Source organism: Drosophila innubila, chromosome X (genome assembly GCF_004354385.1).
Source record: "Drosophila innubila isolate TH190305 chromosome X, UK_Dinn_1.0, whole genome shotgun sequence".
NCBI lineage: Eukaryota > Metazoa > Arthropoda > Insecta > Diptera > Drosophilidae > Drosophila > Drosophila innubila.
In genome coordinates, this window is record NC_047626.1 from 18222629 (window position 1) to 18241706 (window position 19078).

At 37.9% G+C, this 19078-nt stretch overlaps 2 protein-coding genes across 2 annotated transcripts in view; both read left to right on the forward strand.

The window, feature by feature from the left end:
- The first annotated feature begins 2664 nt into the window (after positions 1-2664).
- Positions 2665-19078, forward strand: part of LOC117793375 (dopamine D2-like receptor) — a 69144-nt gene continuing 52730 nt past the window's right edge. The window contains exon 1 of the mRNA XM_034633680.1: positions 2665-2789. The gene's annotated coding sequence lies outside the window, so the exon portion shown is untranslated. The remainder of the gene's footprint in view (positions 2790-19078) is intronic.
- On the forward strand, positions 5214-6035 carry LOC117793378 (ubiquitin-conjugating enzyme E2-22 kDa-like). The gene has a single exon (XM_034633684.1). It carries the CDS (start codon positions 5372-5374, stop codon positions 5969-5971), a length of 600 nt encoding a protein of 199 aa, XP_034489575.1. The 5' UTR covers positions 5214-5371; the 3' UTR covers positions 5972-6035.

Genomic DNA, 19078 nt, shown 5'->3' on the forward strand with positions numbered 1-19078 from the left:
TTAAGATTTTATTTAATAGTTTAAATTTAAATACATTTTTTTATAATACTATATTTTTAACCACTGTGCCTAAGGGGGGTCAGGAGTGCGCCTTCACTGGGGCATCTGGTGAGGCACTTTTGGGGGAGTTTTTACTGCTTAGCCAAAGTTTGGCCACTATCAAAATCAACCAACTAATATGTCTTTCATATAATTTATGTGTGTGAGCCGCATAAAAACCAAAGTCTTCACCCAAACAACGTCCGAGAAACGCGGCCGTAAACAAGTCAAGTGACAACAACAACAGCAGCAGCAGCAGGAAGGCAAGGCGTAGGAAGAATAGTCATGGGAAGTGGCAAGCGGGATGGTGGAAGGGGTAAGGGGGAAGAGAGCTTGTCGCAGTTGCAAGAAAACTTTCTTTAGTTGGCACACAAGGCACGTACGCCTGTGGATACAATATGTCATAGTGGCTCCCAGTCTCGCCATATGAGTGCTTGTGGTTGTGGTTGTAGTTGTGTTGGTGGTGGAGGTGGTGGTGGTGCTGTTTGTAAGGCCCTATGGTGCAGAACCAGCCGGAGCACTTGGAGTAACATGTGTCATTCGCGTCTCCGCCAATGGCCACGGTACATGATGTGGGACCAAGATGTTTGGCTTCTGTTACTGGACTCGTGCAGCGTCTTGTTGACAGCACTTGTAGGGCCTGAAGTGAGGCGCATAAATTGTTGCATGCCGCACTTGCCACCGACCGAAAGCCAACCTACTGCCCACTGTGTGTGTCTCGTGTAGTCCTTATGTTATAGGCAGTTACTACTGTTGCCTCAGCACCTGTTTCCGTTTAGTTGCTGTGCATGTCCCATATGGGCATGTGTGTGTGTGTGTGTGTGTGTGTGTGTATGTTCCCTGCCACACAGTTGGCATGCAAATCCTAAAACAATCACTTAAAGTTTTACGTGCGCAAGGGTCACACTTGGTATTGTATTTGGGCTCGGATTCAAGCTCGTTTTATATTAGGCCATTAGCGAACATGGTCAAGTACGGTCCGGATTCTTATTTGCGTGTATATTGCATAGCTTCATCTAAAATAATGCCGTAATATAATTAGGAAGTTTATTATATAGTACGTTCTTGGTTATTGTTACTGTCACATGTTTCTATTTATATTCTTTACTTTGTCTACATCAATTTGAAAATTTTAGTAACAAGCATCTTAAACTTAATTTAAAGCAGTTTCAATAAATAAAAATTAGGAACATTAGATTCAGTATCACTTGAATAAAGCTATTTTTTAACTCTGTAACTGAGTGCGAATACATTTAAAGATGAGTACTTGACTTCAATTAAAATTGTGTAAAATGTAATTGATATACAAATAAGAAATAACAACTGTGAAGAAATAAATCATAATGACTTTTGGAAGTAGAGGAATGGGAATTAAGGTGTAAGGACCAAAGCTCTCAATAGAAACTGTGATAAGCCACTCAACGCTTTGTGGCACCGCACAATCAATGCACCACTGACCAGCTGATGAATTTGCCGCATGTCACATTATGGCGGCTAATGGTCAAAGTTTTATGCCCGGCATCGGCTTTATAATGTGCAACATTTGTAGCATTCGCGCAGCAAGCACCACAAGCTACCAATAACAGCTGCAGCAGGCAGTAAGCGGCATTCAACATGCCTCGGTTTAATACGCAATTTCATTTAAAGCGCGACAAGCGTTGCTACTGTTATAAATGTGTGCTACGACGAGTCACGAGTTTGGCCCAAAAGAGAGAGTGTGACATGGGCAATATAAAGAGAGAGAGAGAGGGAGAGAGCGATGGAGAAGAGAGTCAGGAAGTTTAAGAGAGCAAAGTGAAGATGCTTATCAGGACCTTAAAGGACCAATGTTGACAATTCTGACCTGGCCAAGGCGCAACAGCAACAGCGCCTAAAAGTCTGTCAAGCCCATTATAGGTTTGTGTGTGTGTGTGTGTGTGTGTGTGTCTGGTGAGTGTTATTGTATTCGTGTCTTGCTGCTAATAACGGCATCTTGAAAGAGCAAAATTATACACGCACGATAGAAATTCGAAAGGCTTTCCAGTCGCTCGTCACTCGGCCAACTGAGCAATCGGGCCGAAATCGGCTCGGCTGCTGTCGGGTCTGGAGTTGTATGTGGCGCGGCTCCTGTCGGCAACTTGGCCAGACTGATTCGACAGTTGGTTATGAATTCTGAACGTGTTCGCACGTGCCGCACGGAGCACGCAGCAGCAGCCAACCAGCCATTAAATCAAGCAAACATCACAAACTATCCCACAGACAAGACAACAAGCAAAAAACAATAACCAAATAAATATGTTCAATTAAATACATTTCAACAAATACTTTGACATACCGAAATTCAAAAAATATACTCTAAAGTGCTTCGACAGTTTTTGTGTGCAAATTCAAAATTATCAATTTCTGCATCAAGTTCCATCGCAATCAAAAATCAACTTCGAAAATCAGCTCCATCAACACGCTGCGTGCAGAGTTTTCAAAAACAAAAAAAAAACAAAATCAGTTTCCTTTTCAATAAACCGTCGGCAATTATACTATTTTTTTTTTGTGTTGGTTAGTTCTTTTTTTTTTTTGTATATATTTATAAGTGTAAAAGTTGTGAAAATGTATTAAAAGTATACACAAAAAAAATATAATAATAATAATAAAGTCACAAGAGAAAAAAGCTCAAAAAAATTGTAATTGTCCGTGGCTTGAAAGTGTGAAACGAGAAGAAAGAAAAACAGCAAAAAGATCAATGCAATTTTAAGTGAAATTCCAAAGCGCGCAATGTAAGTAGAAGAAAAAATAACTTATATTAAATATATCTATATAAATAAAGGACAAATGTTTAGAGCTTAAATATTGAACATTTAAATTTTGTGAATTTATTTTTGAATATATTTTAAAGTCTACAGAAACTCCAATATGACTTCTTGTGTTGAAATTAAGACTCTTCTAAACTCAGTTGTAATTCCAATGAATAACTGATTCGATTTGAAATGTACTCAGTTGGATACCTGAAATTTGTGCTTTAATACGAGTGAGACATTTAAGTTAAGTCCTTCTGCTAAACGCTGAAAGTTTTCAAAGCACTTGCTAATGTGTTCAAGTATACTTTTGTATTTGCTTAAAGTTAAGTAATGTATGCTAATGCTTCTATGCAAACAATGGCTCAAAGGCGAACACAAACAAAACAGCGTACAAGAAATGTTAGCTCAAAGAAGAAGAAACAAGAAGATGTCAAATTAGTTTCGACTGTGGGTGGACGGGGGACAAGCATAGACAGAAACAAATAGTCAATACCGATAAGCAAGTTGAGAGGTGGAGCAAATCTCCAAGCGGGAATGTTCTTAATATGGCTTTTAGTTGCTTTTCTTGCTTTTGTCGTTGTTTTTGTTGCTGTTGCTGCTGCTGCTGGGACTAACATCTGTGCCATGTGCTTAAGTTAATTATTATCAATTAATAGCTAATCACGATAAATGTGCATGAAAACGGGGCCAACGACTGGAAATGCCAACGGTAATGGAGTCAGAGGCATGAAGGGATGAAGAGATGTAGAATAGGAGAGGGGGGGAGGGGGTGGTTGAATGTAGGGTGCCTGGCACGCAACAAATGGCCATGACAGCAATAAGACATGGTGACCTGCCAGCATATATCCTGTTGATTTGTCACACGCGGCGTATGAACAATGCCTGTGCTGGCAATTAAAAACACGCATACGCACAGTGCGCCGCACGAATATGACAAAAAACCAACTAGAGCCAAAAAGCACTCGCACAAAAAAACAATGCGAATCAGCCGCTCTGGCGTGTAACAAGTGATTGGACGTGTTTCACATCAACAATAGCACATGTGTGCGTGTGTGTGTGTGTGTGTGTGTGTGTGTGTGTGTGTGTGTGTGTGTGTGTGTGTCTGCCTGGCAGCGCAATTGTCACCAGCCACAACACAAAACTCCATTGGCTTTGTTCCCAATTTCGTCGTACCCCTTTCTCCTTCCCCATCTACCTTGTCTGCGCTCTGCGTTCCTAGACGCCTCCTCCAAATCCTCTACCATTGCATCACTTGGCAATTGAAGCGGTCTCGCCGCCTGAACTCTTCTTTCAGCTCAAACAACAACAGTTTTAACAGCTTCCAATTGCACGCGATAAGTCAAAGTATATACATATATATATATATATATATATGAATGTGTACCACTTTCGATATCATACGTATGAGGGATGAGCTCAGGGAATAAACGACGCTGGACTAAATATTTTAATTTAATTAAAATAAACAAAACTCTATCGCGTTCCGCATCGACTCTCTGGGGATGAACCTAGCAGCATTTGTAAGTATTCTGTTAGTTGTGTCCTGTGACAAAAATGTATGCAATACATACTTTACTCGAATCTATTTGATATGGGAATTCGCTGATTGAAAACATTTAGGATTGGACATTTTTGTAGTGGTTTTCAGCATATTCGTTTATTGAAATTGAAATTTATTTGTTTGAATGTTCTCAAGTGATTTTATAGCTCGAACTTAATAGATATTTCCATGGATTTGAAATTTTCATATAAAATAATTCTCTCTATTTCTGTATATATTGGCATATCAATTCATCTGATTATTTTTTTGGCTTTCCTTGATAATATGTAGAACTGTTAATTTACATTTGTCATAACAGCTTCTTCGTCTGACGACAAGGTTTAATTTCATGAACATTTATTTGCTTTCAAATGCTTTAAAATGTCAATAAAATTGTCGCAACATTTGAAAATAAACTGAAATTCTCTTTAAATTAAATTTTTTTAAATTGATTGGAAATGTTAAATTAGTAAATTTGTTGAAAGTGAAAACTCATTTATCATAGTCGATTTTTCTGACTACGAAAATATGTTTATCAAAATAGAAAACTTTGACATTTATTTAAAGAACACCGAATTTTCAAACGGTTTTTTTTGGCACAAGCAATTCTCTTTCAATCATGAAATAATATACCTGTATAGCATGTCTTGACAAAGATAATCAAAGTAATCGGATTGTTAGATCTGTTAGAATTTAGCTTCAATGTGTTTTGGGATCTGAGTCAGTTTAATAGAAAATCAACAATAGAGCATAAAAACTTCATATTGTTTTGTGTGTTGCTAATTTTAAATACCTATACAATAAATTTAAATTAAATATTTGACCGAATAACATAACTTTGCCGAGGCGTTGGTCACAAGGTGCATTCTTAGCTTTGCAAACAATAAAAATATCAACCACATAAGCTATATCAAATAAAGCAACAAGGATAAGTATTGCGACTAAGCAACAACAGCAACAAGCGAGAAGAGCATTCAGAATAAAGTCGGGAACGAGAACAATAAGATCAACAAATAAAAAGATGGGAAGTCTGTCGGTATCGCGTATCAAGCGAGAGCTGAAAGAAATCATGCGAAGAGATGAGATCATTCAGGGTCTTATCAAGATCGAGGTTCTAGACGATAACTTTATGGAGTTGAGGGGCGAGATTTCAGGACCTGAGGATACGCCTTACGAGGGCGGTAAGTTTTCGCTGGATATAAAAGTGCCCGTGGGATATCCATTCAATCCACCGACGGTACGTTTTACGACCCGAATTTGGCATCCGAATGTCTGCTACATGACGGGGTCCATCTGCAATGACATACTGATGAACAATTGGGCAGCAGCGATGACAATTCCCTCGGTGTTGCTCTCTCTGCAGGGCTTAATGTCCGTTCCAGAGCCAGATGAGCCCCAAAATATCGTCGTTGGCTTTCAGTATAAGGAGGAACATGATATGTTCCTTATAACGGCCAAGCATTGGACTAATGTCTATGCAGGTGGACCGTTCCACTTTCCCGAATGCGACACGAAGATACAGCATCTCGTGAATATGGGTGTTGATGAGAACGAAGCACGTATTATACTCTCCAAAAGGAGTTGGGATATGCAAAATACCACTGAGCATCTCTTCACCTAGTTTCGCAGTAACGGAAGGAATCAGGAACCACTATAAAATTGAGACAGCCTCAGAGAGACGATTAAGAAAAGCATTCAATGCTTGTACAAATCTTACTCGTGAACCATCACATTTAATTGAATTGAAATAAAATTAACACCTTATAGCTATATTTAATGTGTTGAATAAAAAAAAAAAAGGATTTCTGATCAAATATCAAATTTGTAATATGTTATATCAAGTTAGTTTTAAATTCTTCAAATCAATTACGTGAATTCCATTTATATTCTTATGCAACCATACAGGTTCCAGGTTTTCTTTTTCTAAAAATTAAGCTTGTTCATTAAGTTTATTTTGCTACAGGTCAAATGACTTTTTGTTTGCTTTAATTAATAACTCGCAAGCTACGCAAGATATTTTGATGTAGTGATCCTAGTGCTTAAGACACACTCAGAAAAATGTTGGCAAAGTGGGCGTGGCACCACCCCCGTCACCAAATTTTTTCACTCGTATCAGCTTTAATAAATAAGCTTTGACTTACGAATTGACTTGTAAATTCTATATTAAATTGATGAATTGAGGTAGAATTGATTCTCACACTTACCTGTTGTAAATCAAAATCCAATTGAAACTCTTTTGCTAGACAAAAAGACTCGATTATTGTTATTAAGCTGTATTGCACTTTATAGGAGAGCCGAGTAAAATACCTGCAATATAACAAATTGAATGCTGCATTGTGTTTTCCTTTGTTTTTCAGTGTGATCCATGTGTTTAATTAACTAATTGATTATATACGAGTAGTTTGGCATGGTTTGGTTTGACCGACTGATTGCATTGGTTCTGCAGCGGACAGGACTTTAGAGACCGAGCTGAGCTGAGCTGAGATGATTCCCTTGCAGATAGAGTCCGAGTCCGTGTCCGAGTTCGTGTCCGAGTGTTCGTCAAAGTCACCAGCAGTTGCATAGATGGCATGCTTGGGAAATCAGCCAGGCAAATGGAGTGGGAATGGGGGGTATGTGAGGAAGCGGGGGGTGGAGCATTGGTATTGAGTAAAAGAAAAGACCTGAAAGCAATCGCCCTGCGCTCTCTGTCTTTGCGTCAATAAAGGACATTTTATTATTTTCTCGACTGTTTGCTGGCTGTTTGCAACATTCGCTTGCGTTTGTCGTTTTTCTCCCAATGCTCCCAATGTTCCCAATGTTCCCAATGCCCAGTTCCGTTTGTAAGTCCATTTGCCATTCTGTCTCCCATCCACAATCTCTCTCTCTCTCTCTCTCTCTCTCTCTCTCTTTCTCTCTCTGTGTGTTTCCCCCTCTTCATTTGCCACAGTTTTTTATCGTTTCACTTACAAAGCGTCGCGCACTTTACGCTGATTGCGCGCTCTCACAAACATTTTGCTTTTGGTTGCTGATGCTGCTGGGAATCCCCGCTAGGTCACCCGGATCGCATTGTACATCTGTGTCCGGGTCCTGAGCCTCTGACTCCGTCAGAGCCTTTGTTATCCAGCCCATGCACACAGACAGACAGACAGACAGACAGACAGATAGACAGACAGACGGACAGACAAACAATGTGACTGGTTGCTGGTTGCTTTGACTATAACTGGATACGTTTCGATAACATTGAGTTTATTGTTACTTCCTTTTGCAATTATCCTTGTTAGTGAGCGCAGTCAAATGCCCCAATCTTCTCCACCCCCGTAAACTATCATCATCATCTCCTCCTCCTTCTTCGCTTTCATTATAATCATCATCGGGCAGCGTTGTCATCGTTGATTGTGTTTTGTTTTTAGCATTAAATTGGTTTCGCCTTTTTTACCAGCTTCTTTCTCCCCTCTTCTCACGTTACCTCTGCGATTCTGTGTCCACCATTTTCCACTGCTCAAATTAGTTAACGGCAAATCTCTCGCGCTGTCGCATCGTCATTTGACCCGAATAGTTTAATGACAATAGGTGCTCCATTAATCAGCAGTGGGTCCAATGCCAACTCCTCTGAGCTCCTCGCAACTAAATCGACCTACTGCGACCCATTGCGACTCCTGCGGTTTACGAGCTCTCCTCAATCGCTCAGCCACTATATAAAACCTTAATGGCGTTCTTGCCGCGCTTCCATTCTTATTATTCCCATTATTCGCATTATTTAAACGCCCTTCAACTGTTATTGCTGTTGGGCTTTTAAAATTATACTTATATCGCCAATTCTACTAGTCAATTTTGTTCATAAAACATCAAAGAGTACATATCAATATAATAAAATGTTGCTATCAAATATCCAGTAATACCAAATCATTATATAATAGATTTAAGAAGTCTATTATTAACATATAATATTATAGTTAAGCCAATATCTAAGCTAAGCCAATATTAAAGACTTACCCTTTTATTCAAAATGCATAATTATTCAATTGATTAAAAGTAGTTAATATGCTTAATTTATTAAGATGTACAATCCCCAGTGACTAGTCGATTTTTCTTGGAAATTGATTTAATCAACTCGATAGATTGTCATAAAAATTATCAAGTTGAAGTTCTCGATAATTGCTCTTGCGAAAATCGAGTTGTCAATATGTCAATGAATTTTTACATCACTATTTGAAAGGTTTTTGTAATAATGCTAGATAATAGAGAACAAATTTCGGTTTAGAAATATGCAGAGTCAAGTCCACTGATGTAAATTAAATGCCGCCGGGTGATTTGATTTTTTTCACAGTGTAAATCATTTTTTACTAACAATTCAATCAAGTGGAAATTACAATTATTAACAAACATACAACTCGTTTCCTCTTTTTGTTGCAAAAAAAAAGGTTTCATTAATAGATGTTTTAAATTAAGTTTTCCCTTGGTTGTACTAAAATATATATGTAACATAAAATATGTGGGGTAATATCGATTATTTTTGCAAAATTCTTAAATTATTTCTATATCCATACACAATAATTACAATAAGATTTTCGAACGCAATTTCTTGGAAAATCCATGGCAATTAGATACTCAATACAACCGTCAACACACTTGTCTTGTAAGAACAACAAAAAGGGAAGGGAGACGGTGAAGAACAACAACAAGAAAAGCGCGTTAAGCTGGCAATTTCCAATAAAAAGAACAACCACAACAACAACAAAGAGTAATATAAATAAATAAACGTAATGTCGGCGACGTCGTCAGCGGCTACGTAACTTTTAAGCACACACACACAGACACACACACACCCTCACACACACAGACATGCATACACATGTAGTGTGAGAGAAAGTGAGAGGTAGGAAGAGGGAGACAGAGAATAAAAGTGAAGTATACGCTGCGGCGGGCTACGTTTAATTAAAAGCGTGCGAAAAATGCAACACTCAAGCTGCAAACTGTGTGCCCGGAGCTATGGAGCCGTGGAGCCATGGAGCCGTAGAGCCGTAGAACCACAGAACCGTGCAGGAGGCAAAGAAAGTGACCATGGACGCGCGTTTTGCCAATCCCCGTTTTAGCCATTTCTATTTGCTGGCAAAGCCAAATTAAATTAATTAAATTGCAAGAAAATCTGCGCTGAAGCACGTGGAAAACTCGTCGACATCGTCAACGTTGTCCAAATGAAATCAGCAGAGTAAAGTCAAATTAAGTAAAAGTTGGGTTAGGTTAGGTTAGGCAGAGGCAAGAAGAAGAAGACGTAGACGTAGACGAAGCAGCAGCAAGGCGAGAAGTGAAAGCGTTGCATACTTTTGTGCGCTCGTTTACTTCCCGCTTTGACACTTTTACCCTAACAGAGTGTATCATGATTTTGATTTGAAATTCGCACACTTCAGTATTCATATTTCTGATCACTGATCAAATTCTCTTGCCAGTCAGCCTGTCTATTTGTTCCTTTCCTTATCTTTCTAGATTGTATTATTTTTTTGTACAAATTTAAATTTCAGTTTTGAGAAATTGAAGTGTATTAAAAACAATCCGTTAGGGTATTAATTCGGTCAATAATTCGTTTTATTTTTTATAATTTTTGTATATTTTCTCTTTTATTTTTACAGTGTAGCGCCTCAGCGTTGTTCATGCGGTCTTCAAAGCGTCGCACTTGACTTGAAGCACGACTTTCTTTTCTCTCACTCAGTTGCCTTCTCCTGTTCCTCGTTTCGTCCCGCTCTTTCCCTCCGCCTGTGAGTTCTTTGCTTAGTCGCTTGCATTTTTTGCAATTAGCGGAATTGTTTCACATTTGCTTCACACTAGCTCGTATCCTTGCATGAAGTCCTGGCAAACTGAAGTTGCTTGCCTGCAGTTTATCTGCGGTTGTCGTTGCACTACGCACCCCCATGCCCCCTCCCCACTTTCTCTTTCTTTGTCTCTTTTAGTGCGCACTACTCATCCTTGTCCTCTCTTTAGTTTGGTTTGGTTCACTTTATATCTTTTTTCTCGCTCCCATTACATTTTTCTCTGCCTTCAATATCTATCTCTTTCTATGTGTCTCTCTGTGTCCAGCATTTTGGCGCCCAAGGGAAGTGTGCTAAATCTTTTAAAATACATCTAAAAACCGCGTCATACACACACACACACACACACAAACACACACAGATACACAATCGCACATAGAGAAACACACACAAAGACAAACCGCTTTATGCACTTTACTTGTATACATGGCTAGATTCTCTGCCCTGCATTCCCCTTCTCTGCCACTTTGAAAACCAGTTCACCCTTTCTATCTTTATGTTCCAGCTTTTCTGACGCTCTGTCCCACTGTTTCGCTTGTCCCACTGTCCCGCTGGTGCACTCATGTGCATTTTAGTGGTAACCCAGTTTTCGTTTTAGGTGCTTAAAAGGTTTCCCCATTTGAATGTTGTTTGGCTTTGTGTGTGAGTGTGTGTGTGTGTGTGTGTGTGTGTGTGTGTGTGTGTGTGTGTGTGTGTGTGTGTGTGTATTTGATGCAGTGGACGACAGATAATAGATCTGACAGTGAGCAGTCTTAAATCGCAGCTGCCTCCTCCACAATTTACTTATGTAAGCTCATTTTCAGCAATTCAGTTAGTTAGAAGACATAAAACTAAGCCTGTCCAAAAACACACACACACACACAGCAAATGGCAAAAATTTGGCCTGCTAACGAGCAGGCAGACAACAACAGTTTCCTGGCCAAAAATGACATCCTCATTCCCATCCTCATTCACACTCTTTGGCTGAGACTCATCCTGCTCTCAGCTCAAACGAGTTATGCGCATTTGCCCGCGAGCCAAGAGATTTGCGTTGCTCAGTTTTTTGTTGTTTGGCTTCCTTCGGATTTCTTTTTCTTTTTCTTTTGCATTTTTATTTTGTATTTTTTTTTTCGGTTTGGCTTCATTTTGTTTCCGTTGCCGCGCAGCTGAAATTTACAGTCGAAATTCGAGGCACAGGTACGAGTTTCCTAAATAAAACCTCAAGAACCTCAAGGCGTACGTCATTTTGTTTACATAAAATCAGCCAAGTGAAGACAAGTGCTGAAAGATACCGAAGCCAGGCAAACGGAATAATAGAGGGGGCTGAATATGAGGAAGGAGAACCGAGATGAGATGAGCTGAGATGAGATGAGATGTAAATGGAAATGGAGACTCAGACGATAGCTAAAAGAATCTTGCCGACATTACGGAATAGCATTTGCATAATTATTATTGTCTGTATGTTTGTCTATGCGTGCATATGTGTGTGGCTGTGTGTATTTATATATACCTATATATACGCCAGGCACTTGGTATTTTTTTAGCCAGCATTTTGCATTTAATTTGCATTTAAACTCAAACGACCAGCTGATAAGTGCCCACATTTTGGTCCCTAGTGACGCTTTAGGAAACCGAAACAAAAGCGACCGAGAAAAAAAAGAAGCACTTAAGAAAACTATCTGTTAAAAAGAGATTCCACATATTACCCGAAATATAATTACATATAATCATCAGATTAATATTAAAATACTCTTATCACAAAGTCCATTCAATTAAAAATAAAGTTATATGACATACGTTGAAGAAAATTATGAAATTATATGAGTAAAATATTAGAATTTTCTTTTTTTTTTTATATATTTTATTATTATTTATTATTTGCACATGTTTATTTAAATCTTTAATTTTAAATGTTTCAGAACTATAACTATTTTTTACACTGAAAAAAAAGACCAACTTCTAAAATTAAAAACATTCATCTTAAAAATGTTGTTCTAAAAATAAGAAAATTTTAGGAGCATTTTACTAATACTAAGAATATAAATCTAAAAAATCTAAATTCATAATACATGAATAAAAATTTTAAATTGTTAGAAAAGTAAAAATATGTACTTTTTATTATAAAACAAATGGTGACCCCGAAAGAACATTTATTTTTAAAATAAGAACTTGGTCTGATTTGAAATGTTTTCAAAACCAAGAATCTAAGAATTTTATGTTCTCGACCAATTTTTTAGACCAAAATTCTTAGTTTTGACACAGACAAAAATTTTATTTATTTGTCGAATAATGGACATGAAATAACGAAATAAATGTAGATTTCAATTGTTTACTTAGCACAAATTAAATAATTTCTACTACTTGACTTAAAGTTAGTTAAAAATCATAATGTACGTCACTTGAAGTACTTTTTGTTATGACAGAGAAGAAACTTTATGAAAGAATTGAATGTCAGCAGAATTTCAATAGAGGATTTAAAAACTATTCATTTATTGCTGACTTTTCGGAATATGGCTGGAAAGCTCTTTGGATTTGATTTATTTGCAATTGGCAACAATGAATGCTCGCTGTCTGTAGGAGCAACATCTCAATCTTAAATGCTGAGTGGACGGTCAAAAATTTCCATAAAAAAGTTGCCAGCATGCAGCATCAAATGAGCGCCAGCTGTGACCCAGCAGGTCCTAGAAGGCACACACACACACACACAGACACACACACATACAGAGAAGACCAAAACCTAGGAAGTGTGGGCTCAAACCAATGCCAGAACCAAAACCGAAACCAAAACCAGAACCAGAACCGAAAACGGCACAGCAAACATAAATGACAATGCATGCCACATTCTTCGCAGCAGCACAAAAATTCCAATTAAGTAGCAGCTGTTGGTAAATCGCTTTGAAAATTGAACAGTGACGCATGGCAGGCAGGAAGACTAGAAAGAAAACCGAACGATAACCAAACCATCTCAAAAAGCGAATCAAAAAGAAAACACAAAAAAAAACAAGCCCAGAGAACTAGAAGGAGATGAAAAGTAAAGCCGAAATGTGAGTTCTCAGACATTGTCTTCATCTGGCTGCGGAATGAAAATCAATGTCACTGTGCTTGGAGCAACGCTAACAAGTCAACCGTCTGCCCCTTTCCAGCTCCCACTCGTTGGGTTACCCACTGTATATACCAGCTGGGCGGCTCTTGGCTTTTCGGTTTCCAGCTGCTGACCATGTGCAAGGGTCAAGATTTTGACCACAACAAAGATGCGAGCAAGAAACGTGGCCAGCAGGGCAGGCATAAAACTCGAAAACTCTCTCTCTCTCTCTCTCTCTCTCTCTCTCTCTCTCTCTCTCTCTCTCTCTCTCTCTCTATCGCCCCACTCCTCTTTCTCCTCTTCGCTCTTGTTGCTGCTCCTTCGTTGGCTTGACAATTGACCACCAGAAATAATTTTATAAGACAAACATGTTTTGTATACCTTCAGGGTGTATGTGTGTAAGTGTGTGTGTGTGTGCCATATGCTCAACTCGATATGTGCACATGTGTGTGTGTTGAGTGCGCTCAACTTGAAATCCGTACTTTAAGAGAAGCTCCAAATTACTACATACACGTATGAAAAGATTTAACTTAAAGCAAGTCTATAAAGTTTTAACTTAGTCATCCGCTTAGCGAGACAGCGACAAAGCGAGACAGAGAGAGAGTGGGAGAGAACAAGCTAATCGTTGCTTTGTAAAAGTTTTTATTGTGGCTTGTACTTACCACCATTTGTGGCAAATTGTTTTGCTGCTGCGGCCATATGACAACCAGAAGTCATAAGGTCACAGATCAAGTTGAAATTGAAGTTGAAGTTAAAGTTGAAGGCATGTTGCAATCTGGCAACCATTCATGTTAATATGAGAATGATGCGAAGTATTCTTAAAACGCACATCAATTTTCAATCAGTTTTGCAATATCATGCTCCACTCACATTCACTCACACACATATACGCACACACACGCACAGCTGACGATTTTATAATTGGCCATGCAAAATGTATTGCCAAATAAGTCGCTTGGCTTGCTTGTCAGACAAGAAAGTTATGCTGTACTCTGGCAACATCAAGAAGTATACAATACTTGGCTATAAACTGCTGTCAACTGCTGAGCTAGCAACAAGTTAACTGATATGCCTTAAAGCTTCACTTGCTTAGGGTATAAAAATGTTGCAAGTTATGCCGAGCAACAGCAATAAAAAGAAAGCCCAATGACATAAAACAGTTATGCCAATGTGTGTGTGTGTGTGCTTGTGAGTGTGTGTGAGTGTGTGTGTGTGTGTGTTTGTGAGCCTTACAATCAAATCCCAAATGGCAGCCAAGCCTGAAAAGGCACACATACTGCGTTTATGCGCTGCATTTCATGTATTCCCAATTACGAAAAATAAAATTTAACTTGAAAAATCATCACATAATACTGCTTATTCTCAGAATATTAAAATTAAGAATCTAAAAAAAATAGTAAAAATATTTATTCTCCATTTCTTTTATTGTTGCAATTCGATGATTTTAGATATATACTAATTTTAACTCAAGTTTCATGCAATGAGTCTAAATTTAAGACAATTTTCGTGTGCTAGTCAAATACTTATTTCATAAAGTGAACTACGTATAAACAGAGTAACAGCTTTCGGCGTGTCGACAAACCACAACACTGGTGCGACTCGCTCTTCATTTAATACACACACACACACTCACACACTTGCACACACACTTGCTGTGATATAATAAAAATTTAATGTGCTTAAAATTTTTCATAAGGCAAGCCCAAACAATGGGCAAACAACAAAACACACAAGCACACAGCGTAAACGGTAAATAAAAGAAATGTTGAATACCTGCACACAAGTTAAAAACAAAAAAAAAATATAATAAAAAAAATCAAAAATGTGAAATGTAACAAAATTTATTTAAATAAATTTTGCGGCTTTTGTTACCCTTGTTGTTATTTTCAGGAATTATTGTGTCTCTTTTCTGAAGTGCAATCAAAATGATTCGCAGAGTGTTAGACCTACAAATATTTAAAAAATACTCGAAAAAATTCAAATAAAGCAAAAACCAAAAAAATTTGAAAATAACATAAGAATAGAAAAAAGCTTGAAATAAATCCACAGCATTGGCAAATATGTACAATACCTATGTAAGAATTGTTTTTATTCATATTCTATGGTATTTATTGTGGCATATTTTTATATCCTTTGTGGTCGCTTTTACTGATGGCAAAATGTCGAAACAGAAAAAGCAATTACTCTGCAAACTTTGGCGATTGTAATAGAATTGTCCGATTTATAGTATGTATGCGTGTGGAAATATATGGTAATAGATTAAAATATATACAGTCGTGTCTGGAAAAAGAGAGCACAGGATATAGCAAACATCTTTGTAAATTAAAATCCTGAATATTAAGATTACAATTTTTGAGTGTGCGATGTATTTTACGACATATTTTATTCAGATTTAATTTTTAAATTTTCCTTTGTACAATTTACACATATACATAGTAAATAAAATTTCAAAAATATTTGAAAATAAATGATTCAAACATAATTTGAGCTTAGGGATAGTCAGGGAAAATTCAGTCTGAAAACAGGCACGATTCAAAAATTTGAGGATGGCATCTAAAATTTCTTACTCTGAGATTTTCAAGCTATTGACAGAATTTTATTGAGGTGATACTAGAGCTTAATCTCTAATATATCCTTTAGGGCAGAGTATCTACAAGTAAATATTTTTCCACCGTAAAAACCATATAGAAGATTTGTAAATTTCACCATTTTTAATTTAAAATAAATATAATAATATTAATTTCATTGATTTATTTAGCGGTTTTTCTTTGCCTAGTACTTGTCATAAGACAAGGTATTTTTTATTGAGCCACCTGTCGTTACTGCTCCTACTTCTGATTCTGCCACTGCCATCCCACTGTTTCTGCTGGCAATGACAGTGGTCAAAAATGATCGCGTGTGGTAACATTTCGCAAACATTTGCGCTAATTTGTCGCAGTCAAGCACGAGATGGCCAGATGGGGGTGAGCAGCAATTACTGTCGATTGAAGGAGGGAGTGTTTGCGGAGTGATTGTTGGCCGAGGGGGAGGAACGTATAGTTTTGAGTTATGAGTAGAGTACCGTGCGCTACATGCATAAATCTCAAGAGTAGCAACTCAGTATGTACTTGGGGCTCGAAAAGTGCGTGCCGTTGATTATCAAGATACGCAAACTGCTCTGGGATGGAGTACGGTGAGAGTACTGTGGATTGGGGTCGCTTTAGGGGGTGCGACCGCTAATTGTTTGCTGTGTTTTTGCTGACAATTCGTTTTTGGCCAAATATAATTCGTGCAGAATACAAAAGTGTCACGCAAATGTTGGCCATAAATGTTAACAGATCTGCCAGCGTAGATTGCGATTGCGATTGCGGGAGAGCTGCCAATTAATTAATTAGCCCACTTGCCTCACTCCCTTGCCATAGGGCGTGGCTGGGGCGTGATTTATAGCTTAACCACTGTTTTCTGGGTTGATCTACTATTCCACTTGTAGTGTGTGTAGTTTGTTGTTCTGTTGTTTTGCATTTTGACAATTGCCAAAATTTTAGCTCAACCTGCAACACGCAAACGTGGCATTTTTATTGTCGCATTTCGCATAAACCTTTGTAGAGCGATTCACAATCCGGTTTAGTGCTCATCAACTTTAAACTGAAGATGAAATTCCAACCCAGCATAGTTTGGTTATTTGTCGTGTGTGCAAATGTAAAATTCATTTGCAAATGACGCTAATTAGCAGAGCCCACAAAACGGAAATCGATCTAATGCCTAGTTAATGAGCAGGATATGTGCCAGGACGAGCCAATTACATGACTCACACCATACGACATGTGTACACTATGCGTCCAATAAGCTAAACAGGCTCGTTTTGTCGATGAACTCGCTTATCAATGGGTCTAAAGTGTATCAGCTTGATAACTAAGTCAATATATTAGTTAAGATACTGAAATTTACAGTGTTATTTGTAAGCATTCTAATCATTTAGTATTTCTTATAGTTCTTATACTATCCAATCTTGTATTTCATTTCGTAAGGGTTTGAAACGAGTTTAGAAAAGGGTTTGCCAAAAATAATTATTGAATAAGCTAAACGATCTAAAAAGTTAAAAATAAGTAAGAAATCAGATGAGATCAAAGAAAACTGTTTATAATACCTGATCGTGGACAACTGGCTATTATTGAGCAAAGCTTATGAGTATAATAAGTATACATAATAAGTGCTTATGTACATGTGTATTTTGTTGTGTCTCTGCATCATTTTGGCATCATTATTCGAGTGCTTGTGCCTTCAGTGAGACCATCTTTAAAGTATTTTCAGCCGTGTTGCTAAAAATATACAACGAATGGGCCGCCATAACAAAAAAAAAAAAAAACACACACAATGAAAACCAACGCGCTATTTTGCGTGTGTAATGTGGTAAGGGGGATAAGAGGGAGGGGCGCCCTAAAAGCAAAAATACAACAGAACAAACAAAAGCTCTGCACGGACATTGTTTGCTTGAGACACACTGAGAACATTCATAATTTTTTGTTTTGTTTTTTGGTTTTTATTTTAGCATTACGTATACGTAATTTATTTTGAGAAGACGCCCAGCGAAACATAAGAAATCTTTGCATACTTTTGGGCGCACAAGCGTGCCAAAGAGTCGACAGCAAAACAGCCACATAAACAAAGCGAAAATGAGAAGAAAAAAATGTGAAAAAATATTATAAATAAATAAAGAAAAGAAATATATGAATAATAACCAAATTGGTTTGAGCTTATTTTGGCACAAGTGAAACGAAATGAAATTAGCTTCAAGTTCTGATGACTTTCGGTGCCGATGAAGACTGATGACTACGATGGAGGCTCTAGCTGGAGCTCTAGCTAAAGCTAATTCAAATTCTCTGGACCGACAATTTGTCAATTGACACGCAGCCAGGCGCTGAAGCTGCTTCCGCCCGGCTGACTATGAATGGACGAGCAGTAAATTTCATAGAATTATGCTGCACTTTTTCCGACCGGCGACTTTCCTGGTTGAAGGTCCTTGTTGTCATGTTGCGGCCGGGTCTTTATCGCTTTTTGAAATCATCTGGCTGGAATAAATACATTTCAGCATCAAGTTTCCTCCAGCTGCCCCGCCTTTAAATTGGTCGACCATTAGGTTGGCCCAAGTAATGCACTTTGTTGTAGTTGTAGCTTGCAGTCCCAGTTTGAAGTGTGTGTCAGCAGTTGTGTAAAATAAATGACTTTTTCCTTTGCTCTTGGACTTTCTTGGTCCTTCGAGCTATACAAATAACCCACGACCGGCTGCAGGCGCATTGATATATTGACTCAGGCAATAACATCAAAGACCGTGCCGCAAAAACAAAGCGTTGGTCTAAATCTTTGTATTAACAGCATAAATTATGTTGACTTAAGTTTACCAGCAATTGGATAGCCAGCATGCGAACAGAACTCAGAGAGGGGAGGAGAGTCTGAGAGGAGATTGGAAAACCCTTTACGAGTAGTCGTTGAATTTGAAACTGAAACTGAAACCTAATGGCGCATTTGATTGGCCCGACCGGGAACGGCAATAAAAATAGCCTTACGACAGCTCCATGCGATTAGTCTTTATTAGACGCTTCGCTGATTCCCTTAACTCAACTCAAATAACTCGATTGCCGAAATACTCGACGCATGCAAATCGATAGCAGCCCCAACATAGTTATTTTTATTCGTCTTCCCAATTGGTGGACAAAGCGAGAATTTATTTTGAAATAAATGTCATGCTGTGTTATGTTCCATTAACTTTAAATAGCTAACATTATATTAATTTTTGAATTTAATTTTAACAATAATCAAAAGTTAAAAACAAAATTATTTAAAGCTTAACTTAGCAACTGATTTGTATACAATACCTTAACACGCTTATTGTTTAACTGAATTC

Bases quoted from the DNA above. Each gene is read 5' to 3' on its own strand.
- LOC117793378 (XM_034633684.1), top strand. From the start codon at position 5,372: ATGGGAAGTCTGTCGGTATCGCGTATCAAGCGAGAGCTGAAAGAAATC.